At 40.2% G+C, this 27,675-nt stretch overlaps 1 protein-coding gene across 1 annotated transcript; it reads left to right on the top strand.

Annotated features, from left to right (window-relative positions):
* Positions 1-312: 312 nt before the first annotated feature.
* LOC119719375 (kinesin-like protein KIF28P) lies at positions 313-19,007 on the top strand. Its single transcript, XM_038188803.1, has 24 exons — positions 313-388; positions 1,331-1,531; positions 1,978-2,110; positions 2,270-2,358; positions 3,598-3,715; positions 4,158-4,269; positions 4,448-4,555; positions 5,856-5,989; positions 6,286-6,356; positions 7,368-7,428; positions 7,613-7,774; positions 8,714-8,829; positions 9,121-9,235; positions 9,353-9,416; positions 9,550-9,678; positions 10,546-10,712; positions 11,436-11,584; positions 12,814-12,951; positions 13,917-14,138; positions 14,784-14,852; positions 15,028-15,150; positions 16,291-16,416; positions 16,880-16,957; positions 17,561-19,007. Exons 1-24 carry the CDS (start codon positions 347-349, stop codon positions 17,747-17,749), a joined length of 2,916 nt encoding a protein of 971 aa, XP_038044731.1. The 5' UTR covers positions 313-346; the 3' UTR covers positions 17,750-19,007.
* Positions 19,008-27,675: the final 8,668 nt, after the last annotated feature.

Genomic DNA, 27,675 nt, shown 5'->3' with positions numbered 1-27,675 from the left:
GCAGTGCTGCAAATTTTATGTTGGGAGCTAAAAATTTCTATTCATTGATGTCAACGATGCGTGCGATTTGATGGTAGCAACTGCACGGATTACTCATCGAACCGTGACATGCTGGCCCTCCGTTTTCACCTTTTTTCATTTAAATTTCCTTCGCAAAAATACATACAGGTATGACATTATATGTTTATGAATCTCTATATTTGTTGTAACATTATTTGAACATTACTTTATCGTACCAAAATTTTTGTTATCCTTTGTTTTACAATAATTATTTATTTTATTTAATAATTGCCGATGTCTTTCCAGGGGGGACATCGCCCCTCGATACAACAGCGACGTAAACAAGATGGCGGAGAACGTGAAAGTAGCGGTGCGAGTGCGACCATTCATATCCTTTTAAATACAGTTTATGTACTGATTTTGGTGTTGTGTGAATTAGTATTTTGTTAGTGTAGATGTCGGGGATGTCCTTGGACTTTTGGGTTAATGAAAGGTCTTTCGAAATTGTACAAAAATATGTTTCAAACAGAACTACTCAAACCACTAGCATGACTAGTCCGCCAATGCCGCGCCACGACACTGCACTGATCAGATCTCGGACTCAGTATTTTTTTTTGCATGCTGTGTGTTGCGTTTAGGCTTTAGCAATTCAGCAGGGCAGTGGATATTTGACCGTGAACCGGTCCCCGATTGTTTTCAGTATAGTATTCTACCGGCACGGCACTGAACATGCACAGTGAGTGTTTTTTGGGGGGACTAAACTTAGACATTTTTAGTGTGCCAAATCTTCGTCTGGTTCTGCACAGGGGGAAGGAATGTTGCATCCTGACGCCACTTCAGCGGTTGTGTACAAAGTCTATGGAGAGTCGGACATATTTTAAAACTAGGCCTACTCCTAACAAACTGAAAATGTTCATGTCTTTTCATCATATTTGCAATGACTGACCCTTATTGAGATGATAATATATGAAGAAAAAAGTGGCGTCAGGTTGCAACATTGAGAAAGAGTGTTGCAACCTGACGCTGTTTTCCTTATCATATGTCATCTCAATGAAGGTCAGTCATTGCAAAATTGATAATAAGACATGTATCCGGGACTGAGAAACATTTCCAATTTTGTTAGCAAATACTTTTTTCTTTGACTCTCCATAGACTTTGTACACAACTGCTGGAGTGGCGTCAGGTTGCAACATTCTTTTGCAACATTCTTTCCAGAAGATGAAATACTCTGAAGTTAAATGTATTGTCGGATGTGATTTAAAAAAATTTAAAAAAATAAAACAATACTTGGAGTTGTACATTCTAAGCCTCGGCCTTAATTTATTCACACAATGAGCGGGAGCTCAAGATGAAGGCCACCTGCATCATCAAGATGCACGGCAAGACGACGGAGATCAGCGACCCGGCCAACAAGCAGGGCGAACCCAAGAAGTTCACCTTTGACCAGTCCTACTGGTCACATGACGGGTACAAGGAAGGGCCCGATGGGTACCTGGAACCGGCCAGCACGAAGAGCCCCTATGCTGATCAGGTTCGTACCTTCGGTGCTTTTATTACGCAAGATTGACTGGCTGTGGCTGTTTGTGTAACTTGATACAGCTATGCTTTGACTGTAGGTGACTGATAAGCCACCTGTGCCTACCACTTGTCTGGTGTTGCCTGTTGACTGAATTTGACTAGTCACAGTGTTTGCTTGGAATTTTTACCGACTGTTGGTGAATAGCCTGTGTAAAAGGCATGGCAGGGGAAGTGGATGGAATGTTTTGACTGTCTGTGACTGTTAAGATAGCAATTCAAATTAACTCACACTTTAATCTTAAAGTATCAATTGCAATAAAGATGCACATTAGCTCAAAGAATTAAAATTTCACCTAGTCTAATTGTTATCATTTCATGGCAAATGCTTTTAAAAGCCCAAAACTGCGTATTTCAGAAAAAAAGCTGATAACGTGATCATTTTTTTGGTACATGAAACAGCGACAAGTCTTCAAGGACCTGGGCATCTCGGTGTTAGAGAATGCGTGGAAAGGCTACAACTGTTGCATGTTTGCCTACGGCCAGACGGGGAGCGGCAAGTCCTACTCTGTGGTGGGATACGGAGCGAACAGGGGTGAGACATGAAATGACACACAGTTTTACAATGAACTTCCATAACAAAAGTTACCATGAAGATGATATTTTAAACATAGACTCACAAAAAATGATTCATTGGGATTCAAGGAAATTATTTTATAACTCCCTCGTTTTTTTTCTACTTTATACATTTTAGGGATTGTACCCGAAACCTGTGAGAAGCTTTTCCAAGGAATTGATGAGAACGTGAAGACTGCTGACAAGTCTAGGGAACAAGAATACCAGGTTTGTTACACATTGCATTCCCACAAAGAGTGGTATCGGATAGATCGGAAATTCGCGGTGAAGGTGTGCTGTGCGTTGCATCCTGGGACAGTTTGCGCAATGAAAGGGGATTTTGTGCAGTGCAAGCTGTCCCACAATGCATCATAACATATACCTGCTATCCGTATAATGGTCTGCGCAGAGAATAAATTAATTGTAATCAAGGTGTCAACAATCAAATTAAAGCCCATTAATAGTAGTTTAGTCTCAGTCAAGTAACCAGCTATTCAGATTAATTGTGACAAAGGATTTTGCTTTGAAAATGTTCATCCCTGACATGCGTTTTGACTTGTGATCAACTTATGATTTGACTTGTGATTGACTTGTGATTGACTTGTGATTGACTTGCGATTTGTTGTGCGATTTAACTTGTGATAGACTTGTGATTAGAATTAGAAATGTGATTTGAACTGTAACTTCACTTGTGATTTGACCTGTGATTTGTGATTTGACTTGTAACTTGACTTGTGATTTGACCTGTGATTTGTTTTATGATTTGACTTGTGATTTGTCGTTATGATTGACTTGTGATTAGACTTGTGATTTTAATCGTGATTTGACTTGTGATTTACTTGGGATTTGACTTGTGATTTGCCTTGTTATCAACTTACACATGTAGGGCTGACTTGTGATTTGACTATTTATGAGATAGTTGTGATTGACTTGTAATTGACTTATAATTGACTTGTGATTTGACTTGTAAATTGACTTTCATTGAACTTCAGTCCACAGATACTGGAATTTGTATCATTGTGGAGTCATTTCTTCGTTCTTGTGTACTAAAAGTTTAGAGTTTGAAAGAGTAGTTTCTAAATGCTCCTATTTTAACCAGAATTAATTTCCTGGGCTGAAATTCGGACTTAATATCCCTTACATGAAATACTTCAATTTGCGACATATCAACACACCTTGGAAATTCCTAGTTTTTTAGTAAAATCCATATGTATATTTCGTGATAACCTTGTGGAGACGTACTCATCTATAGAAGTTGCCTTGTGGAGACGTTTTCATTCTTTTGTTCCCTATTGTGCACATGTCTCCACAGGGTACCGTGTACCAGATCACATCTGTTTATACTTGCAATGTGAGAATGTGTTTCAGAGTCACATCATAGGCAGTCACATCAAATAATTGCATACGTCTTTTCTCTTCATGAATTCAACTCCTTTTTTTCCCTGTCTAAATACATCCTTGTTTTAGGTGTTTGTGAGCATGCTGGAGATCTACAATGAGCAGGTCCGGGACCTCCTGAACCCGAGCAGCTTCAAGGTCAAGGGAGGGTTAAAGGTCAGGGAGCACCCACAGAAAGGGTTTTATGGTGAGTGTTGAAAAAGAACAGACATGGCTATTTCTAGACTTTAGTAGGCGAGGCTTACCGAGAAAGCACGGACAAGTATTGGCATTTCACAGTTTCTCACACCAATAATGGGATACTGCCAACATACGGATGGATAGCTCAGTTGGAAGGGCACCGGAACGGCAATCCGGTGGTAGCAGGTTCAATCCCCGCCGGTTCATTTTCCTTGTTCAATTTTTTAAAAAGTCGGGATTGATGTCATTGAAAACGTTTTCACTGATGAATATAAATATCACTTAAATAAATATCCGGTATCTTATCAAAGTATTACCAGTGCCAGCTATTAAAGAAAGTAGAATAAGATGAAAAATCCAAGGGTTATGTGGTGAAAAGTACTTAGGATATTTTAGCTAATTTGAATCTGGAATAATGCGTTTAGAATGCTGTATTTTGTTGTGAACAGTGGAATCGCAGAGCATCTTCCCCGTGAAGAGTTACGATGACATCAACGGGCGGATAAACGAGGGAACGCGGAACAGAACCATCGCGTCCACCAACATGAACGCAACTAGCAGGTATAAAGCTTGTAATCCGTAAACACATCACCCCTCTCCCCTAACGTTAAGGGTTAGTTCTTGCCTTCAAACTACCGATCAGAAAAAAAATTGTGACAATTTCAGACTTAGGTGAGGCTGCACACAAATTCCTACTAACAGAGATTTGTTTTCTCTTTCTATCATGCTTATTTTGCAGTCGGGCACACACCATCGTCTCCATCAAATTTGTACAAAAGGGTAAAAACGACACCGGACAGAACATGACCAAGACATCCATCATCAATCTGGTAGACTTGGCGGGAAGGTGAGACTGAAAAATATAATTATAATCTGCATTATTCTTATTAGCTGTTCCCAATTTCAATCATTTTATCATTTTTTTTAACATCCAATAGACAATCAAAAACATTTTAGGAATAGCTTTGGGGTTGTTCAGTAACAACCACAATCTCTATTTTTTTAAAAAAGTTTTTGTTTAATTACTCATTGCGAGAACATTGTAACTAGAGTTGCCATCAAGCCTGAAGCTGAAGCTTTTTCAAAAGCACCGTGAAAACGGCATTGATTTTTCGTTGTCAGTCCCCTACTTTTGACCTTACTTGAGTTTCAAGTCGTTGTTGACTTGTTACAGACCATCACATCTCTACTTAAAACCCATGTTACTATGCAAGTGTTAAAAGAAATCTAACAATCACTTCAGTTATCAGATTTCATATTTACGGTGTTGTAGTCAAGTTGAACACAGTCAAATCACAAGTCAGTCACAAGTCTGTCACAAGTCAATCACAAGTAAGATCACAAGTCAGTCACAAGTCAGTCACAAGTAAGATCACCAGTCAGTCACAAGTCAGTCACAAGTTAGGTCACAAGTCAGTCACAAGTAAGGTCACAAGTAAGGTCACAGGTGAGTCACAAGTCAGATCACAAGTTGGTCACAAGCCAGTCACAAGCAAGGTCACAAGTCAGTCACAAGTCAGATCACAAGTCGGTCACAAGTAAGGTCACAAGTCAGTCACAAGTAAGTCACAGGTCAGTCACAAGTCAGTCACAAGTCAGTCTAGAGCAATCACAGGTAAGTCACAGGTAACATCACAAGTCAGTCACAAGTAAGATCACAAGTCAGTCACAAGAAATGTCACAAGTCTGTCACAAGCAAGGTCACAGGTCAGTCACAAGCAAGGTCACAAGCAAGGTCACAAGTCAGTCACAAGAAATGTCACAAGTCTGTCACAAGCAAGGTCACAAGTCAGTCACAAGTAAAGTCACAAGTCAGTCTAAAGGGAGGTCACAGATAAGTCACAAGTAAGGTCACAAGTCAGTCACAAGTAAGGTCACAAGTCAGTCACAAGCATGGTCACAAGTCAGTCACAAGTAATAGGGGATAAGCCGTGCCAAAGGAATGTCTTTTTCACAGATCATTTGAATAGCTTGTGACTTGATTTCTGAATGGATGACTTGTGATTGACTTGTGAGGACTTGTGATGGACTGACTACAATGCTGCTTTCATGAGAACTTGTCATGTCCAACACACTTTTTGTCAGTTCAACAACCCCTTGCGTAACTACGTTTCAAGTGAATTTTCGTTTCCCCCTGTTGTCCGTAGCGAGCGGGTTGACAGCACAGGAGCCACCGGTGACCGGCTGAAGGAAGGCGCGGCCATCAACCAGTCCCTGTCGTCGCTGGGGAACGTCATCAAGGCGTTGGCTGACCAGGGAATGGGAAAGAAATCAGCAAGAGGCAAGTTATGACACAACATTTTGATGATCGCCGGTTTACACATAGGGGGCAGTTTCACAGTGTGTGGGGAGGGGGTAGTTATCCCCTCCGCCAAAAAATATACCCCTAAGACATATGAATTATTTGGGTTTTTTAATGAAATTCTACAAAACCTCATAAAATTATTCTTACCATTGCACTCCCAAATATTCATTATTTGTGTAATAGTTCACTTAAGAAGTAACTAAAACCAGTTTTTAAAGGTAAAAATTGATTGTACACCAAAGATAAAAAGTGTTGTTCCTTTTTCCGAACAGTGCCTTACCGCGACTCCAAACTCACCATGTTACTTAAAAACGCCTTGGGCGGTAACAGCAAAACTATCATGGTAAGTAACATCCCTTCGTCTTAACGGTAGAGTAGGCCAATTTCAATTTGTGTATTTTCTTTCGTTTGAAGCAACAAAAGTGCTAAGAACCTATAAAGACGGGTGTTTAACAACTAACTGATGAAGCGTCTGTGAATGCTGTATATATTTTGAGAAAAGACAATATTCTGGATTTCGATTTTAGTTCAAAATTTGCGGAGTCTTGACCCAATCCCGAAATCGGCATTCGGGACATGATTCTCATTAAGCTGATTGTTGCTACATGATGTCACACACTGAACTGACGAATCTCGCTAATAATCGCAACCGCGCACGTGTGCTTCGTGTCAAAGCGCTTACACCCATTCACGGATTTGCCCAATTACAAACAAACTGCAAATGGAAATATCCAAAAATGTGTCACTTGACACATCTTTATGAGTGAACTATTTTTTATTGTATCCATTTCCTTTAAAGGGAATGTACATCATTGGCTTTTGCTGTAATTTTCAGTAATGAACAATATGAGGGGTTAGTATAATAGATCAAATATTGTTACACTGACATGTTTGAAGTTTTGTGTTCAAAAATGCTGGAAAAACCAAGAAAACTAAAATGTTCAAGTAGTCTGGTTGTCTGACTCCACTAAAGATGATATGGATCAATTCATAGATGCCGGAAAACTGTAAGGTAAGGGAACCAGTCTAGCTGGCCTGCATCCGTTCATGAACATGTAACCAATAGCAAACAAAATTTGGACTGAACAAATTGGTAAATTTGGAGCAGTAGTTGAAAAATAGTTAGGTTTTTCCTACAGTGGTCGGCCGACCACCGTTGGAAATTTACAATAAAATACCACTTTTCTTGAAAATGACTTCACACCAGGTGCCATAATTTTACAAGATGCTTAAGACCGTAATTTACCAACATCTTAGTAAGGTAATTTGTAAAAATTTGGTATTTTGTTTTTTCGATGTTTGCAAATGTTGTATATTCCCTTTAAAAAGCAGTTTGTTCTCACATTTTATGTAGATTGCTGCCCTAAGCCCAGCGGACATCAACTATGACGAAACATTGTCAACCCTCAGATACGGTAAGACACTCACAGATTTGTAAATTTCTGACTCTTTAACTCCCAGTTAAAATTGAGCAGAATTGTCAACTCATTAGCGTAATGGCAGGATTGAGTGAAGACAAACACCCTAAATCTCCCCTCCATCTCTGACTACGTATGTTTCAAATGATAATTTTATCATTTGCACTGATATTAATTTCAGCCGACCGAGCCAAGGCGATCAGGACCATAGCCGTGGTGAACGAGAGCCCGACGGAGAAACTGATCCGTGAACTGAAGGAAGAGAACGCTCGTCTGTTGCTGGAGCTACAGGGGAAGGGAGGAGGGGGACAGGCTGCTGTCATGCAGGGTGTACCTGAAGAAGGTATGTGGTTGGATTGATAGCGTTTGCTCGACCTAACTGAGCCTAATACAACTGAACCTTACCCAACTCAACCCACCCAACTCTACTAAGTCTACTCAACTTAGTCACCCGTAATTCAATACAAATGAACAGAAATCATCACAACCCAACCCAACCAAGCTCAACCAACCTAACCCAACCCAGCCCAGCCCAGCCCAACCCAACCCATTCCACCCCAACCCACCTGAAACCACCCCAGCCCAAACCAACCTCAACCCACCCCAACCCATCCCAATCCATCCCAACCCTATCCAACCCAACCCAACCCATCCCAACCCAACCCAACCAAGCTAAATCCAGCAGGACCAAGCTCAACTAACCTAACCCGACCCAACCAAACCAACCAACCCAACCCAACCCAGTCCAACCCAACCCATTTCACCGCAACCCATTCCACCCCAACCCACCTGAAACCACCCCAGCCCAACCCAACCTCAACCCATCCCAACCCTATCCAACCCAACCCAACCCAACCCAACCAAGCTAAATCCAGCAGAACCAAGCTCAACCAACCTAACCCAAATCAACCAACCCAACCCAACCCAGCGCAGCCCATCCCAACTCAACCCAACCCATTCCACCCCAACCCACCTGAAACCACCCCAGCCCAAACCCACCCAACCCACCCCAACCCATCCCAACCCTATCCAACCCAACCCAACCCTAGCCCAATCCAACATAGCCCACGTGCCAGTTTTTCTTTCCACTTATTTCAAGAATCCCTACACACCAGAGAATTGCTTCACCTTGACAGCAACATTCCCATTTTTAGTGGCCCATTTTGTTACTGTAATACAATAATCCCTACACAACAGCAAGAGTCACAACCTGGGCGTACTGTCCAGTAACACATTCCTCATCTCGATCCCCTTTACCCTTTTATCCTGCATCACCAAACAGAGGTAGAGGGACTGAAAAAAGAACTGGAGCTGCAAATGCAGAGGAACCAGAGCGAGATGGACTCCATGAAGCAATCATGGGAGCAGAGACTCAAGGAAGTCCAGTCAGTGCAAGAGGTAAGAACTACACGCGACAAAAACGGTGTCAGAAGTGGGATCACAATAGTACAGTAATTTGGAGGTGCCTTTATTTCCAGGTTTTCTGTCTCCATCGAGCAAGGCTTAAAAATGCATTTGAAGTGCCTTGCAGTAGATTTACTGTTGAGAAGAAAGACTCAAAAATGTGTATCTGGTATCTGATAGGGAAGGTCAATGCAAGGGCTCGAGAACTTTGGTGTCAGAATTTGGATTAGCAGTTTATCTTAGACTCTCGTAAACAATCGCCCTTCCTTTTTATTTCTCGCTCAGGAAAAATTGGCAAAGGAAATCAAAAAGAGGGAAGAGATGAAAGTCACACCGCATTTCTGGAACTTGAACGAAGATCCAGCACTGACTGGGATGATCGTCCACTTCACACACTCCGGTAAGTACTTAGTGGTTTTCAAGTTGAAATTCAAGAAGTAGAAATACTCAGAATCAATTCAATATTCATGTTTATGGTTGTCACAAATTTCACATTGTGTATTCATTTTGTTTTCAGGGGTGACGAGGGTCGGAAATCAGAAAGCGGAAACTACACCAGAAATCATGTTGACGGGACTCAGGTGAGAAATTATATGCTGAATGTAATTTGTTTGCACTACCATTGTTGGCACAGGAATTAAGTACTTTTTGCTGTTGGTGATCCTTCAAAGAATTCTAAGACTTCTAACAAGTTGCATAATTGTGTTTTTTCAGTGTACAGAAGGAACACGCTACCATCACGAATACGAAGGGAGTGTGTGTCCTGCAGCCCTGCCCTGGAGCTAAGGTGCTACTGAACGGTCAAGACCTCATTGACAAGGCTGAACTGCATCACAATGACAGGTGAGTCTGTCTGACCCGACCTGACCTGACTTGACCTGTTGTGACCTGACTTGACCCGCCCTGTGCCAACCTGTGCCAACCCATCTGACATCACTAAAGTGAACTAAGCTGTTGTGACATGATTCAAACTCAACCGACCTGGCCCAACCTGCCCCTACCTGACTCATGCCTGACCCCATCTGACCCAACCTGGCCCATCCAAACCCAACACTGGCTTTATTGGTTTCAGCTGAATACACCTGACCTGACCTGACCTGAGTTGACCTCACTTGACCCAATCTGACCCTGGCAGACCTGATCTGAGTTGACCTCACTTGACCCAATCTGACCCTGGCAGACCTGACCTGTACTGACCTTTTTTGACCTCTTTTGACCCGAGTTGACCTATTCTAACCTGGTTTGACCTCACTTGACTTGATCTTGGTTAATCTGACCTGAGCAGATTTGGCTGTAGTTGACCTGACTTGAATTGGCCTGACCTAGCTTGACTAGAACTTAACTGACCTAACCTGACCTAAATAAACTAAACACGAAGCATCGAGTCTTAAGCTGACCTGAGCAGATTTGACTTTAGTTGACCTGACTTGAATTGGCCTGACCCAGCTTGACTAGAATTTACCTGACCTAACTTGTCCTAACCTGACCTAAATAAACTAAACACGAAGCCATTGAGTCTTAAGCAAAGTCAAGTGGAAATGTCAAAGGAAACTCATTTCATGGAAAACATTCTCGCTGTCAAGCCAGAACTGAAACCTTACACCCTCACAACAGCTCAAGCAGGATTCGAACCCCCTGCACGGAGTTGGAAGGCATCAGAAAGTTTCACTGTGCCGACATCTGCTTGACCGTTTTGTCCTTTTTCTTCAGAATCATGTTTGGTTCCAGCCACCTGTACGTCTTTCACCACCCGCAAGATCTGGCCAAAAATCAGAAAGCTGGAAAGAAAGAGGAGAAAGTAACCTACGACACCGCGCAGGAAGAGATCGCGGCCAACTCGGGATTCGACATGAAGAAGGGACCGGACAAATCTAAAGGTTTGTGGCTCACGAACTTTTTTTCTCATTCATTTATCATTTTGGCAAAAATAAAAGGCGCGATTTGAGGTCTCAAAAGTACAGCTCAAATACACTAGGTGGATTGTTTTTAAACTCTCCAAATTTATAAAAGGCATCAGTTTAATGTTGGTCTTTTAGATGCTGAGAAAAAAATCTTCGGGAAAATTGTTTAGGCGTATCTCTTGAAAATCAACAAAGCATACTCTTCGAAATTATGTCCACTTACCCCATCTTTGCTAGAACTTCAAATAATGATGAAAACTAAAAATATAGTTAGACGAAGAAAAGAAATTCTTATGAATAGGTGAATTTTTGGTGTAAACAGTAGTAGTAAAGTCTGTCATGAGCCAATGTGTCCCACCAGGCCGGCTTTAGCTCCGGTTTCAGTGGCATGAAACGACCGAGAATATTTCTATTCCCCCTGGATGGGATGCCAGTCCATCGCAGGTTACTCCCCAGCTAATGCCAGTACCCATTTATACTCCTGAGTGGAGAGAGGCAAGTAAGGGTGAGGTGGCTTGCCCATGGACACAACATATGGCCAGCAGTTGGATTCGAACCTCTGATCGTGAGTCACAAACCCTAACTACTAAGCCACACTCCCCACAAATTTGGGGTGTAAGTTAACCATTTTTCAGTGCTCCCGTCATTTCATTCTTGCAGAGTTTTCGAATCTTATTCTTATATATTTTTCCCCTGCAGATGATCTATTGCTGCAAGAGGAGCTAGTCCAGCTGATGCCCATGGTCAACGAAGCCAACGCGATGAGCGAAGAACTCAAGAAGGGCGTGCGATTTGAAATCGTCCTGATCTCACCGCAGGCTAGGGGCAAGATTCACGGCCGCACACAGGTATGTTCATTTATTCATATCCGAGAGATGATGACACAGAATGTTATGGAGGAAACCCAGGGCACTGTTGGTAGTGAACCACCGTTCTCTGTGCATGATTTATGAGGATGTATGTGTTGTCGAACTTTGCCAGGGGATCATGGTACTTGTGTCCCCGGGCTTGACACTTTACCTCAATTGAGCATTTACAACCAGAACTGTGAAGGCAGAGAATAGGACTCATTAAGTTTGTCTAACTGTAACAGGGCATCACTGCACTTGTGTCCCCAGGCTTGACACTTTACCACAATTGAACGTTTCCACCCAGGACTACTGGGTATCTGTGAAGGTATAGAGAATAGGACATGCACGTGGATGCATGTTTTGTCTAACTGTAACAGGGCATCACTGCGCTTGTGTCCCCAGGCTTGACACTTTACCACAATTGAACGTTTCCACCAAGGAATACTGGGTATCTGTGAGGGTAGAGAATAAGACTCACAAGTGGATTTATGTTTTGTCTGACTGTAACAGGGCATCACTGCGCTTGTGTCCCCAGGCTTGACACTTTACCACAATTGAACGTTTCCACCCAGGACTACTGGGTATCTGTGAAGGTAGAGAATAGGATTAAAAGTGGATGCATGTGTTGTCTAACTGTACCAGGAGATCATAGCGCACGTGTCCCCAGGCTTGACACTTTACCACAATTGATCATTCCCACACAGCAATACAAATGAGTATCTGTATAGGTAGAGAATAGGACTCATAAGTGGATGCATGTGTTGGTTAACTGTACCAGGAGATCATAGCACTTGTGTCCCCAAGCAAGTCACTTTACCACAATTGATCACTTTTCACCCATGAGAACAAATGGGTATCTGTGAAGGTAGAGAATAGGACTCGTACGTGGATGCACATGTTGTCTAACTGTACCAAGGGATCGTGGCGCTTGTGTCACCAGGCAAGACACTTGACCTCAATTGATCTTTTTCACTCATCACTACAAATAGGTATCTGTGAAGGTAGAGAATAGGACTCTTGAGTGGACGCATACGTTGTCTAGCTGTACAACAGGATTATAGCACTTGTGTCACTGGGCAAGACACTTTACCACAATTTATCAGTTCTACCCAGGACTACAATCGGATGTTGTTGTTCTCAAGCGTTGTCCTGCAGACAACAGGTAATCAATGTGAAAGGCTTTGGACTATTTGTGGTCAATTATTACTATTTTTCCGTTTCTTTAGTTGGCAGTTCTGATGCGCTGCAACAACAATGACAACGAGTTTCTCTGGGATAGGAACAAGTTCCTGAACCGCAAGTACCTCATGCAGGAGATGTACCAGAATTTTGTGGACGGAGACACAGACTGGGACAGGGAAAAGGTGTGGACATTTTGTCTAAACATACCCATTTCATACCCACTTGCACCTTTAGCCCATAAGCACCTTTAACCCATTAGTACCTGTATTACATTGTATTACATTATATTACATTGTATTACATTGTATTACATTGTATTTATACCTTGATGAAACAGTGAAACCAATCAGTGTCTTGGCAGTTTGGGGCAATACAGGGAGTAGCAGACAAGGCGGGATTGGGCAGCACAGGGACTAGTGGGTTAACAAGGGTCAAAAACACCCATTTTATAAATCATTTGCCTAGTTTCTCCCCTCCCATAGAACGAATATCCCTTCTGAGAGCCCGTGGAATTTAAGGTCATGATTGGCTGCACCCACATCTTCCTGTACAACCTAGGATAATGGGTGGCAAAGACGCCCATTTGTATGAACCATTCACCCATTTGCCCCCCTAACTAGGACAAAGATCCCATCTGGGCTCCCCAGACTCCAAAGTCATGATCAGCTGCACCAACCACTACCCCTAGTCTCTGGGATAATGGGTCTAAAAAAAAACACCCATGCGACACCCAGTCGGGCTGACGGGTACCAAACTTGCCAAACTAGGTTAAAAACACCCATTTCATTAACTATTGCCCATTTGCTGAATCCTTCTCGTTTGGACAAAGACCCCTTCTTTGAAACCCTGGACTTAAAAGTCATGATTGGCTACACCCATGTCTACCTCCAGAAGCTAGACTTATGGGTGCAAAAGATGCCCATGTGGACACCCAGTTGGGCTAACGGTGCCATACTTGCCTAAAAGGGGTCAAAAACACCCATTTCATTAAGTTTTTGCTCATTTGCAAATGGGTACAAAAGATGCCCATGTGGACACCCATTTGGACTGTGGACACCCATTTTGGCTGTAGACACCCATTTGGGCGTAACGGGTAAAAAAAAAAATCCCGTTGTATTACATTCGCCCATTCATCCCCAATCTCCAGGACAAGGATCCCTTTTGGGAGCCCCCGGACTCAGAAGTTATGATCGGCTGCACCCACGTCTACCTCCAGTCCCTGGGCTACCTGATTGAAGTCGAAGAATTCCTGGGAATCACTGATTACCGTGGCAATGAGCAGGGTCTCCTGAAAGTTGACATCTACCCTTGTAATCGAGACGGATCGGCGCTGGCCGAAGACGACTTTGTCGACGAGCCTAAGGAATTGGTAAAACTTTGCCTTTGCTACATGTATTTCTGTCCTTAAAGTTTTACAAATGAATTTAAAATCTGATTGTACCAAACCTTAAACAATGTACATCAAAGGTAATTTCAAGTGTTTTTAATATCAGTTAAATCCCCTTTTTGACATCATTAGTAATATATTTTTACAAAAAATTGTAGTTCCCCAACCCTAAGCTCAAAGGCTAGCAACATTAGCAATGCTGAAAACCGGGGAAATAGCAAATGGGGATCACTCAGAAAGAACACTGCTGTTTGTTTTTATTGCCCTTTTGACAAATTGGGGAACCGCCAGCATAGGGCTGGATAGCTCAGTGGGTAGAGCACCGGAACGGCAATCCGGAGGTCGCAGGTTCAAACCCTGCTCCAATCAGTTTCTTTGTTCAACTTTGACAAATTATTGTAATGCACCTAGTCAGTTTCCCGTGGTGGTTTGTTTGAAATTATAGACAAAAATAATTAGATCATCAAATTATGAGGACAAATTTGTCAAAGATGAAGAAGTGCAGAGGGGACATAAAGCTATCGACAGTCTCAGTAAATTTTAACAAAACAAAAATTGTCGTCAGTGTGGCTATAGTCCCTAAACAAAACGAAACAACTTGATTTCTTGTTTTCTTTCTCATTGTAGTTGGGTAGGCAGGTAGCCTTCAAGATCGTCTTAACCCACGCTAGAGGTCTTCCTTTAAGATTTCAGAAAGTAAGTTTGTCTTGTCCGCCAATCCGTCATTTGGTACTTGGGTGTGTTAATTTTGTTCAATTCATCTGAAATTCCTAAGAAACGCAGTTTTTAATTTCAAGTAGGCCAAACTATTGTTTGTAAAGCTGTTTGTCCTGGAGGTTTCTCCTAATTTGTTTTTGTGGTTTGCCTCCAGAGTCGTTGTAAATATCGTTTCTACCTTGACAAGAATGCAGAAGAGACGGCCGAAATCAAAGGAACCTGCAACCCAGACTACAACTATAATAAGTTAGTGTCTGTCAACGTCGTCACAAAACAGGTGAGGTACTAAACAGCAAGTAAACTCAAATTCCACTTTTGGGGTTGTTTTAGCGTTTTACCCTTTACTGGCACTTTTTTGTGAAAAGTCATTTTAAGAGTTCGCAGAATAAATTACTGATCGCGCATTGACGTTGACCCTTTAAAAATTAAATAGAAAATAAGTAGTGTTTTCAAGTACAATGCACAGGCAGTAACAAGTCCATCACAAATTAATCACATGTTCATCGCAAGTCCATCACAGGTCCATCACAAGATCATTGCAAGTCCATCTCAAGACAATCACAAGTCCATCCCAAGTCCATCGCAAGTCCATCTCAAGACAATCACAAGTCCATCCCAAGTCCATCGCAAGTCCATCCCAAGTCCATCACAAGTCCATCACAAGTCCATCACAAGTCCATCACAGGTCCATCACAAGATCATTGCAAGTCCATCACAAGTCCATCACAAGTCCATCACAAGTCCATCACCAGTCAATCACAAGTCCATCACAGGTCCGTCGCAAGTCCATCACAAGATCATTGCAAGTCCATCACAAGTCTTGTGATGGATTTCCGATGGACTTGTGATGGACTTGTGATGGACTTGTGATGGACTTTCGATGGACTTGTGATGGACTTGCGATGGACTTGTGATGGACTTGTGATGGACTTGTGATGGACTTGTGATGGACTTGTGATGGACTTTCGATGGACTTGTGATGGACTTGCGATGGACTTGCGATGGACTTGTGATGGACTTGTGATGGACTTGTGATGGACTTGTGATGGACTTGTGATGGACTTGTGATGGACTTGTGATGGACTTGTGATGGACTTGCGATGGACTTGCGATTGACTTGCGATTGACTTGTGATGGACTTGTGATGGACTTGGGATGGACTTGTGATTGTCTTGAGATGGACTTGTGATGGACTTGTGATGTTTTGTGATGGATTTGTGATGGACTTGTGATGGACTTGTGATTGACTTGTGATGGACTTGTGATGGACTTGTGATGGACTTGCGATGGACTTGTGATGGACTTGCGATGGACTTGTGATTGACTTATGATGGACTTGACATGACTGAACACAACTGAATGTGACCATCAGTAAAAATTGATAGATTTTTTTGCCCTTTTTTCCCTTTTTTTTTAGCTTCTTGACTATTTCAACAGTGGCACGCTGGTCATCGAGGTGTGGGGACGTCAGTCTGACGCTAGTCACAAACCTCGGGTTACCCGGGGCCGACCAAAAACCGGCACCGAAAAAGGAAACAATTTGGTAAGGGATCAAGTCAAATTGGCTGTACTCACTAGAGAGCATTGTAGTGCAATTCTACATGTACAAGAAATTTCATCTACTTTGATTAAAAATTGCAAAAATTTTTACTATGGATTTTGTTTGCTAAATTGTTTGCATAATTCTGCAACATGGAAAAACAAAATTTGTCTATAAAGTTAAAAAGTCATACGAAATTCATTGCATTGCACAGTGTAATTGTGGTGCTGTTCAGAACAGTATCAAAGAACAGTAATGTTATGCTTTCCAAGATTTTGTTGTGAATTTATTTTTTTGGATGTCTTCAAGGAAACTTACATCTGTATGTCCTTTAAGGGTCATAGTAGATAATTTAATTTGTATATGACTTTGTACTTCTATTGCCCTTAGTTTCTGTGTCAGATTTTGTTTTCCCTTTTTTACTCATTTTATTATCTTTCTTTTTTCCAAATTGTTATTTTTGAAGGACGCAGAAGAAAAATACCGCATGGCTGTCGAACTGAACACAGAGAAAAAGAGAGTTGCAAGACTGGAATCCAAACTAGTGAGTTTTCCCACTTTAAAAAAAAATGTCAATTAGATTCCCTAAAAGAGATACTTTGAAATTAAAACCTTTTAGAGGTAGAGTATATCATTTGCGGCTATCCAATGGTAACTGACAAAATTATCGTTAAAAAGCATACTTGGTTTAAAGATAGTAATGGCACTATTTAAAACTCCCTGTGAAATTATTCTTTATGGCATGCTGTCAATTTGAAGAAAGCAGTAACAGAAGGCCAACTCCACATGAAGCATTTTTGGAAATTTCCGTTAGTAGTTGGTTTGTGATTGGGCGAATCTGCGGTTGCTATTATTCGTCACTTCATTGCGTGACATCGTGCAGCAGCAATTGGCTGAATGAGAACTTGCCCCGGACGCTGATTTCAGGCGCAATTCAAAACATGACTCAACAACATTTGAATTGAGACCGAGATCCTGGTATATTGTTTTCTCGGAATATACAGCATTCACAGAGCTAAAAGTTTTTCAGGTTAGTCCTTAGATTTTGAGCACCTTTGTTGCTTCCAAAACAAAATTCACAAATGACAAACGATACTCTAAAAAGCTTACATTGGATTTTTTCGTTTGCTTTCGAAACTATTTTCAGCACAAGCTGAGGGACCTGGTCCTCGATGCCAAAGCCCGGGGGGAAGAATTTGTCGCGATCAAGGACATGGAGGCCGCTGTCATGGGCGGGTCGTCGTCAAGCTTCAAAGCGGCCGCCCGAGTTGTCGCGATCACCGAGAGCTCAAAGGCCAACGGAAATGTGACAAGTACGACCTGTAATGTACAATGAAACATCAAATCTTCCTTCAAATAAACTGATTTTAGTTTGTGTAAATGCTTTTAAAGAACTTGCGGAAAGAATGTTGCAGCCTGACGCTGCTTTTCTCTTCATATATCATCTCAATGAAGGTCACTCATTGCAAAAATGACGATAAGACATGAAACTGGAACTGAGATTATTATATTTAGTGAAAAACATTTCCGAATTTGTAAGGAAATTTTCTTGACTCTCCATTAGTCCGAGTAACTTGGACCCAACTTATCGCCTTTTTAACATCAAATACACAAATCTTTACGGCGCTGTGAAGTAATGGTTGTATTTTTGCTTTTTAATTCATATATGTCTTTATGCATTTTTAGCATATCTGTATATTAGTATTAAAAATGTGTAAAAAAATTAAGGTGTGAATTTATATTTTGTGAAATTGCAACTTATTTAATCTATCTAGAATATGTAAACAAATATATGTGTATTAATGAGAAGAAATTTTGTTGGAAATTTCAGACGCAATATCAGACGCAGTATTTAAAAGCATTTGAAAACCTGTATGCGTTATACAGCAAGTTAGGACATTTTCTTTTTCTGTTTCTTTATTATTTCTGCATTTGTTTTAATAACAATTACAGAAAGATTACAAGAAATCATCTCATTTTCATAAATGTAAGTTTGTTTTACAGACAAGCAAGATTTTGACCAAAAAGCAAAAAAAAAAAAACAACAACAAATGAACAGGCTCCATCATAATCCATTGTTGGAAAATTGTATTTTTTTGAATTTCCGTCCGTTTATTTCGTTACTTGCTGTTACACTTTTGCTTTTTTTGTGTGTGTTTTATCGTTTGTACAGTGTTCAGTGTTGTGTCCATTGAATTCTGCAGCTGTTGTGTCCGCTATAAACAAATAAATTACAATATAGATAAACAAATAAATATATAAAAATATATAAACTTGACCCAGTTGAACCAGTCTTTGAAAATATTTAGTTGCAATCACGTGTGCATTGCAAGGTTTTTACAAAAGAACTGGACACCTTTTTTAATGTACATTAGTTTTTAATAGACGTCATGCATAGCAGCCATCTTAGAGTGCAGTGCCTTTGTGTTGCTTGGATATATGCATGAGTGAACCTTTTGTGTATTCAGTGCTACTGAATTATAATATCTATGAAAGATGCTTTCTAAGATGGTCGGTGCGCATAAGGTCCATGGCATGGGCGTTGCCAGGATTTTTTCTGGAGGGGGGCAAAACATATTTTTCCAAAAAAATTCTTGTATTTCTCGATTTATCAGTTTTAGGGGGGGGGGCAGGGACATTTTGACCCCCCCCCCCCCCCCCCCCCACACACACACACACACACACCTCTTTTTCTTTAAGGCTTTATTTCATTAATTTATGTGTAGGTGCAGTAAAAAAAAAGTCATTCTGTGAATGATGAATGTGGTGTAAATTTTACTTCTGCTGTTAAACTGAGCAGGTTGATATTGTGTAATGATAGTGACATTTGATTTATATCTGTCAACTTAAATAGTTTCAAAAATTCACTTATTTTTATAGCACATGTATTCATATGATTTTTTTCTAGAATTTTTCTCCAAAACTTTTGAAAAGTTTAGAAAGCAAGTATTTGTTATTTGCCAAAATGACATTAATTTTGGAATAGTTTTCGGATTGATAGAATGGTGGTATGTGTGTGTAGTGTGCTATACAACTCTCCTTAAAGGGAAAATACAACATTTGCAAACATCACAAAATAAAACTACCAAATCATTTTGAAATACCTTGCTGGACTGTTAGTGAATGACAGTGTAAAGCATCCTGTAAAATCATGGCACCTGGTATACTGTCATTTTCAAGAACAGTGGTATTTTTGTATCAATCTCCAACGCTGATCGGCCGATCAGCGTTGGAAACAACTGGCTTTTTTTTCAAATACTGGCCCCAATTGACCATTGCACTTGTTTGCAATCGATTACAAACCTATGAACGGGTACGAGCCAGCTAGAATGGTTCCCTGACCTTACAATTCCCCAATTTATGTAAACTGCTCTGTTTCTTCTTATATGGAGTCAGGGAGCCAGACTACAGGAAAATGATCGTTTTTCTTGGTTTTTATAGCATTTTCGAACCCAAAACCTCAAAAAAGTCAGTGTAACTATATTTGCTATATATTTCCAACCCCCCAATTCCATCCATTTCTGAAAATTACAGCAAAAGCAAATGATGTATATTCCCTTTAATAACATTTCTGTGAGTTTTTAATGAATCCTAAATTATATAATCATTGTACATAATTAATAATTCTCTGACAGTTTTGTATGAAGAAATTATTCAATTGACTAGCTTCGCTCTTGTTCGAATAAAAAGCTTTCAGAGCTATTGGACATACAACGTTTGGGTGTTGACTGAGTTTTGTGTACTACTTTTTCCTAATTTGCTAACTTGTGGGATGTCCCTGGGGCCCCGGCCGAGAGTTTGAAAAGTTGTCTTTCATCAAACCTAGGAGGAAATTTGAATTGGGGAGGACAGTAACATTCTGAAATTGTTCAATTGCTTTAACTTTTAATTTTCATGAGCAATTCCATATTCTGCTGAAAGAAAAAATTTGTTTTTGGGAGGAGGGGAGGTCCATCAACTCGGAAGTGCGCCCTCTGTTGTCGACACGAAATATGCAACTCGCCCGCCGCTAGAGGGCGCGCCGCGCCGGGTACCGGCTGAATTCCGTACGTCGATATTCCATGTATTCGCGGGACTCTGGTAAGAAAAATTATAAACCTACACTTTTACCGATTTTTGTTTCAATTCGTGATTTGTTTGGCATGCACAGAGTAATATAGGATAATTGGGTTACTACGGGTTTTTCGTTTATTTGCCTGCAGACATGACAGACGACGAAAAACCTCAAATTTGTTTGTGTTTTTAAAGTGTATTGCAATGCTGGCGCGGCCGGCCGCGATGTGACGTTCGTCCAGAACAACCCAAAAAGCACGGGGTCCAAATGCGTCAACAAACGTCAACAGGCATCAACAAATTTTGAATATGCTTTTGAACATTAAACGTAGCTTAATACATGTTATAGAAAAAGCAATAAAGCATATCTAAGTTCAGAAGTTAAAATTAGTTAAAAAGTTGTTTTAATACGTTTACCAGCGCGAAACCTCGCTCCACCATGTCCACCCACTCACTGTCATGCTGGTCGTGGGAATAAGCCTATTTGCCATTCTTAATCTTATTCAAAAAAAATAAATAAGGGTAAAGCAGAATATTTGATTCTTGATAAGAAATGTAACTTTGTTCCCAAACCTAACCCTCCCATGGGCTTTATTCACGAGTCGGTCGTATTAAATTGAAAGCGATATGATTATGAATTATGAAATCTTCTTTTTTGAAACTTGCAAAATGCATGAATTGATGAAACAGTCGTCTTGCTTTCCACGACAAAGCACCAGACAAAAATTGAAACCTAGCGCGCCTGAAAGCGGTATTGCACCCACATCACGCACAATGCATGAAAATACATGCACACGACCAGTGGATGGTGCGATTTGTAAAATCTATTGTGATATCACGCGACGCTTCATGGGATTCATGATACGTACAGATGACATGCACAACAACCGTGGCAGTGGAAGTTATTCTGGAGAAACGCCGCCAAAATCATTCAAAAATGTCATATTTTAGTTTTTCTTGTTCTAAAAATTAATGTGGCCTGACGTTGCGAACTTGGCAAGTTCTTCTTCAGAGACATCTGTTTGAAGTCGATTATTAGCTTCATGAATGACTGCTGCATGGTATGAGGTATGAATTATGGAATCTGGGTTGGGATAATAGAGGGAAAATGTTTTTGTAATGCACTGGGAGTATACGGTCGTGTCATTCGACCGATAGCGTCATGATCGACCGATGGTGCAACATGATCGACCGATCACGCTCGTCGACTGATCGCGCGGGACATCAATATCAGTCTGGGACTTGAGTGCTAACATGCAAAACTAAATCAGGCCAACTTACTCACTCTTTGGACCACAAATTTCTCCAAAAATTCCATTGGGCAAAGAAAAGGTCCTCAGTATTTCACCAACCAAGTTTGCAGACTCAATTCTATTGTTAAAGGAGACTTTTCTTCAATATTTTGCACATAAGAGGGAAGTCAAGTGATTTCAAAATGAGGCTAAAGACTAGACTGGTACATGTCCAACCATGGTCCAACTGTTTGAAAAGACTGACCTCTTCATTCAGTGTCATTAGTCTGGTGGCTGACTATGGAGAAATGTGTAGTAAATAGAGACTAGTTCCCGGTTCATGCCACATGTTTCTTAAATTCTTTTGGCATGGTTGATTGATGCAGTACTGAAGCGGTGTTGGACTGGTTGTTTCAGGTGCCAGTCTATGTTCTTGTTTTGCATGTTTTCAATACCTTAACTTTTGGGACTCTCATACACAGTTTTGAGAGTCCAAAAAAATTTCGGACTGCATGGATATGAAACTTAAATTGAAGTTGGTTTAAGCAGTGGCAAAGAATGTTGACTCCACTGTGTTACAAAATAAACAGAATCCTTCATGCCCTTGGAAAGAGTGTAGTATCCAGACGCCACTTCTGGGGTTGTGTACAAAATCTATGGAGAGTCAAGAAAATTTTTAAAGTACAGTTAGTGCGACAGTTCTGGATCATCGACAGTTCCGGATCACTTTGCTTTAAAGGGAATATACATCATTTGCTTTTGCTGTAATTTTCAGAAATGGATGGAATTGGGGGATTGGAAATATAAAGCAAATATAGTTACACTGACTTTTTGGAGGTTTTGGGTTCGAAAATGCTATAAAAACCAAGAAAAACGATCATTTACCTGTAGTCTGGTTCCCTGACTCCATATAAGAAGAAACAGAGCAGTTTACATACATTGGGGAATTGTAAGGTCAGGGAACCAGTCTAGCTGGCTCGTACCCGTTCATAGGTTTGTAATCGATTGCAAACAAGTGCAATAGTCAATTGGGGCCAGTATTTGAAAAAAAGCCAGTTGTTTCCAACGCTGATCGGCCGATCAGCGTTGGAAATTGATACAAAAATACCACTTTTCTTGAAAATGACAGTATACCAGGTGCCATAATTTTACAGGATGCTTTAGACTGTCATTTACCAACGTCCTATTAAGGTATTTCGCAAAAACTTGGTAGTTTTATTTTTCGATGTTTGCAAATGTTGTATATTCCCTTTAAAATAAAGGTCTTAAAGTTTGAAATTTGCCAGAACCGAAATTTCACCCTACTTTATTTTTCAGAACAGTCAGAGTGTATCTTTGAAAAAAGTCTTCGTTGCTCTCGTGTAGTCATAATAATGGTGCAAATATTTGCATAATTTGTAATTACTTAAAAATAACAGTCATGACGAAACGATGATGACAGACTTCACAAATTGGTTGCGTAAACAATTGAATTCCTGAGTAAGACTGACTCTGCCACAAAAACGATTTCAGCTAGTGTTCAACTCCTCATTTTAGTTAACTATAGACACGATGCAAAAAATAATAATGTGTTTTTTGTAAGAGCCTCTGTTTTGATGACGTCACACTTTGTTTACGTGTGTGCTTTTCTATGGGGCTACGAAACCTTCGTCCCCACCAGGCTCCCACAAGAAAGCACACATGTAAACAATGTGTGAGGTCATCAGCACAGAGGCTTATTGGTTTTCTGATAAATTATTTGTATGGGGTGATGAATTTTTGTGCTTTGACAGGTGCCCAGGCACATCACGTTTAATTTGATGGATGACTCATGTGGCCTTTTGGTTGTTCAATTGTTTTCTGTAGTTGTAATAGAAAACCTTGCCATTGCAGTTGAACAAAGTAGTATTCTGGTTTCCTGGTTTTTGTGAACAGATAACTCATAGCCCATTTGGACGTGTATAGAACATCTTATCTTCAAACAAACTTGACTCCTCAATCCTGATTGGTTGATCCATGGCAACAATAGTGTGATACATGTATTATATACTCACTGTATCACGCTATTCCAAGATACATTTAAGGAATAACTGCTGAAAAGTTTGTGTAATGCGTGCGTGTTCCGTCTTTGCTGTACGCCAAGTTTGCTTGAATGTAGATTTGATATCCCACCGCCCGCGCTCGTGGAACACGGAAAATGTAGTACATTGTAGGTCTTGCGGCCAACATGTGGGATACTAAATTATTAGTGCATGTACATGTAGTTTTCTTTTACGGTTATCAGCATAGTGTACACATACACATGTACGTTGATGGACTTGATACTAAAATACTGTCCACACAGGGAGGGTGGGTTAGTTAACAATAGCGGGTACAAACTTGGTAAACCAGTCATCTTGTTGACTTCTGAATGACCTCAGTTTTATGATATAATTTTAGTTCATGTTCTTGCTGTCCAATTTGGGGGTTATCTCTGCTTTCCCGAAATAACCCCAAAACAGATGATTCAAAGTAAACATTACTCAACAGAAACACAGGTGTGAAGTTCAACTTTAAAGGAAACATACAACGTTTGCAAACATCAAAAAATAAAAGTACCAAATCATTTTGAAATACCTTGCTGGACTGTTAGTGAATGACAGTGTAAAGCATCCTGTAAAATCATGGCACTTGGTATACTGTCATTTTCAAGAAAAGTGGTATTTTTGTATCAATTTCCAACGCTGATTGGCCGATCAGCGTTGGAAAAAACTGGCTTTTTTTCAAACACTGGCCCCAATTGACCATCGCACTTGTTTGCAATCGATTACAAACCTATGAACGAGTACGAGCCAGCTAGACTGGTTCCCTGACCTTACAATTCCCCAATGTATGTAAACTGCTCTGTTTCTTCTTATATGGAGTCGGGGAACCAGACTTCAGAAAATGATTGTTTTTCTTGGTTTTTATAGCATTTTCGAACCCAAAACCTAAAAAAAAGTCAGTGTAACTATATTTGCTATATTATATTTCCAACCCCCCAATTCCATCCATTTCTGAAAATTACAGTAAAAGCAAATGATGTATATTCCCTTTAAGCAAACTGAAAGCTAAGATCTTGAAACTGGTCCAGCCATGGCAACCGTTTTGTTTTGCATTTTTAAGGCCGTCTCATGCTTCACGCGAGTTCCATTATAAAGCAAAATTGTTATAGTCAGATGGCATATGGTCGGAATCGTGACCGACTGGATAGATTCTTATAGCCCTAGAGAAGATATTTAGAAGGGGTGACACCTGAAGTTATTTTGGGCAGGGTGACTAACATCGGTATTGATGAGCTTCAAATTCCCAAAGTTACTTACTGGCACAGTAACCCTAACAAAAATAAATGGGAATAACATGAAAAAAATGATAACATCTTTATGTTTACCCTAAAAATCAAAAAAGGGGGGGAAATTATGTGTTTGTAAATTGGGCTAAACATTAGGCGAAGGGTTGCCTAACATGGGGGACTTGCACAAGTTCAAGGAAATCCCCAAAAATAAGCGATTATTGTTGTTGACAATAATTATGTCTATGTCAAATTTTTCTTACCAATAATTTTGGGAATTTCCTTGAACTTGTTCAAGTCTCCCATGTTAGGCACTCCTTCACCAATTGACAGATACCTCGTTTTTCCACCGTTTTTGTTTTCTGGGCTAAATATCACAATGTTATCGTTGTTCGCATGATTTTCCATACATTTTTAATAGGGTAACTGTGCCAGTAAGCAACTTGGTGAATTTGAAGCTCATCAATACTGAGGTTTAGCAAGACCACTTGACGATATCTGGAGACAAGGTAAATGCGTACAACTTTTGGGTAAAATAGTAGCAGGCATTTTTATACAAATGTATTTATACAAAGGTATTTATGCAAATTACATGTAGACACCCTTCCCAAATGAATTTAAGATGTCACCCCTTCTAAATATCTTCTATAGGGCTATAAGAATCTATCTGCCCTGTTTTGGTGCTTTTGACCAATCGGTCATGAACTTGTCAAAAATTGGGTCTAAGCCGCCTGACTATTAGGGAAACGGCCAATTTGTCACAATGAAACTTTAATTGTTGAAGTCATGAAATTCGCTTGTCACAATGAAACTTTAATTGTTGAAGTCATGAAATTCGCTTGTCACAATGAAACTTTAATTGTTGAAGTCATGAAATTCGCTTGTCACAATGAAACTTTAATTGTTGAAGTCATGAAATTCGCTTGTCACAATGAAACTTTAATTGTTGAAGTCATGAAATTCGCTTGTCACAATGAAACTTTAATTGTTGAAGTCATGAAATTCGCTTGTCACAATGAAACTTTAATTGTTGAAGTCATGAAATTCGCTTGTCACAATGAAACTGTAATTGTTGAAGTCATGAAATTCGCTTGTCACAATGAAACTTTAATTGTTGAAGTCATGAAATTCGCTTGTCACAATGAAACTTTAATTGTTGAAGTCATGAAATTTGCTTGGCTTGCGGCTTTCGTGTGAAGTATCAGCCTGTCTTATCCAGATATGCATATTTGCCATGTCATTATGGTGATGAAAGTTCATCTGCTGGGCAGCAGATATATCTTGCTTTGTTTCTAGTTCTAGCATTGTGCCTCTGAAGCAGCTCTTGTAAAGATCGAAACGTCAGGCCACTTTTATTTTTGAGACTTGTTTCTAGTTTGTTAGGAGCCCTTTCGTCTAGAAGGCGCATATTTGGGATGTCAGGTATGTGTAAGCCATGAAATCATATTGTTTGGAAAAGACCATTGAAAATGGTGATAGCTCATGCAACTACACTAGGCCAAGGGTAATTGTGGTAGATTATTTTGTCTTCAAAAATCATGCTGATTGAGTGCTAGCCGTAACAGATCATTTGCACTTCCTGCCTTACATTGAAGAAACGACCACACGTCATTCTTTTGCAACAACAATAACATTTTCTAAGGTTCTGTTCTCAGTTCTAACTGGAGATTAACATTCCTGTGCATTAGTCACTATGTATAAAGCCATTGGAAAAAAATTGAAATAGATCACTAGTGTTTTGTTTGTAAAAGTACTTTACAAGTCCATTCTATTCTAGGAGAAAAATGAAAGAGAGAATAGTGTGATGATGTTACAATAATGTAAAAACTTGGAGTGAAAAGTAGGTTTTGAGGCCTTTTTAAACTTAATCTGGTATGTTATAGCACCAACATTTTTTTTTTCATGTTAGATTGGTAAAATCAAGGGGCTTTTTGAAGTACTGTGATTGGCCAAGCCACTATATCATACATGAGTCATCATGACCATGAGGATTACCTCACTGGGATTTGGCCAATCACACACCTTCTTCATCACGTACTTTTGCATATCGACCATGGGGTTCAGGCTACTGGCCGGCCACTATTATTTTTGATAACAGATAGTCCAGACTAGACTTCAGCATTTTTGATGTTCGATGGTCGACCTGTCAACGCACACACCACAGCAACTCTCCTGCAGGGCCACAATTGAACTTTCCCAACCAGATTTCCACTTGACAAACAGGTTTTCTAACATTAGCGTCTCTCTTGTATTTTGATGATTGCAGGCTGAAGTGTATTTCAGAAACCTGACGTGAAAAGTAAACCCAAGACCAAGAAAAGTGTGCGAATGTTTAAAGATGGAGTCGGCGAGGGCTTGAACATTTTGAAGAGACAAGATGGAATGTCAAAGTGCCGTTCCTGACACAGGACGGAATGCATATGAGCCTACATTAGACAGGTAAGACAAATTTGGATTTGTTTTCCCAACAACTGCAACAGACTAGTTAATTTAAAACAGGGGAAATCATGTAGCGATGATTGTAAAGTCTGTCCCAAGCCAATATGGCCTATCAGGTCGGCATTTATCTCCAGATTATTTGGCATGAAATAATTGACAACTTAAAACGATTGACAATGTCAAGTGTACATTTATGTAAAATATAAAAAGTATCTAATATTTCACATGTAAAACATCAAGGTGTAGGCA

Source organism: Patiria miniata, unplaced genomic scaffold (assembly GCF_015706575.1).
Source record: "Patiria miniata isolate m_02_andy unplaced genomic scaffold, ASM1570657v1 HiC_scaffold_8, whole genome shotgun sequence".
Lineage (NCBI taxonomy): Eukaryota > Metazoa > Echinodermata > Asteroidea > Valvatida > Asterinidae > Patiria > Patiria miniata.
This window is presented reverse-complemented; position numbering and strand designations above follow the sequence as displayed.

What these genes read in the sequence shown, in the direction of transcription:
- LOC119719375 (XM_038188803.1), top strand. Translation starts at nt 347, where the DNA reads ATGGCGGAGAACGTGAAAGTAGCGGTGCGAGTGCGACCATTC. An exon ending in AGAGCCCCTATGCTGATCAG is followed by an intron (nt 1,532 to 1,977) that starts GTTCGTACCTTC and finishes TACATGAAACAG; the next exon opens with CGACAAGTCTTCAAGGACCT. An exon ending in CGTCCACTTCACACACTCCG is followed by an intron (nt 9,236 to 9,352) that starts GTAAGTACTTAG and finishes TTTTGTTTTCAG; the next exon opens with GGGTGACGAGGGTCGGAAAT.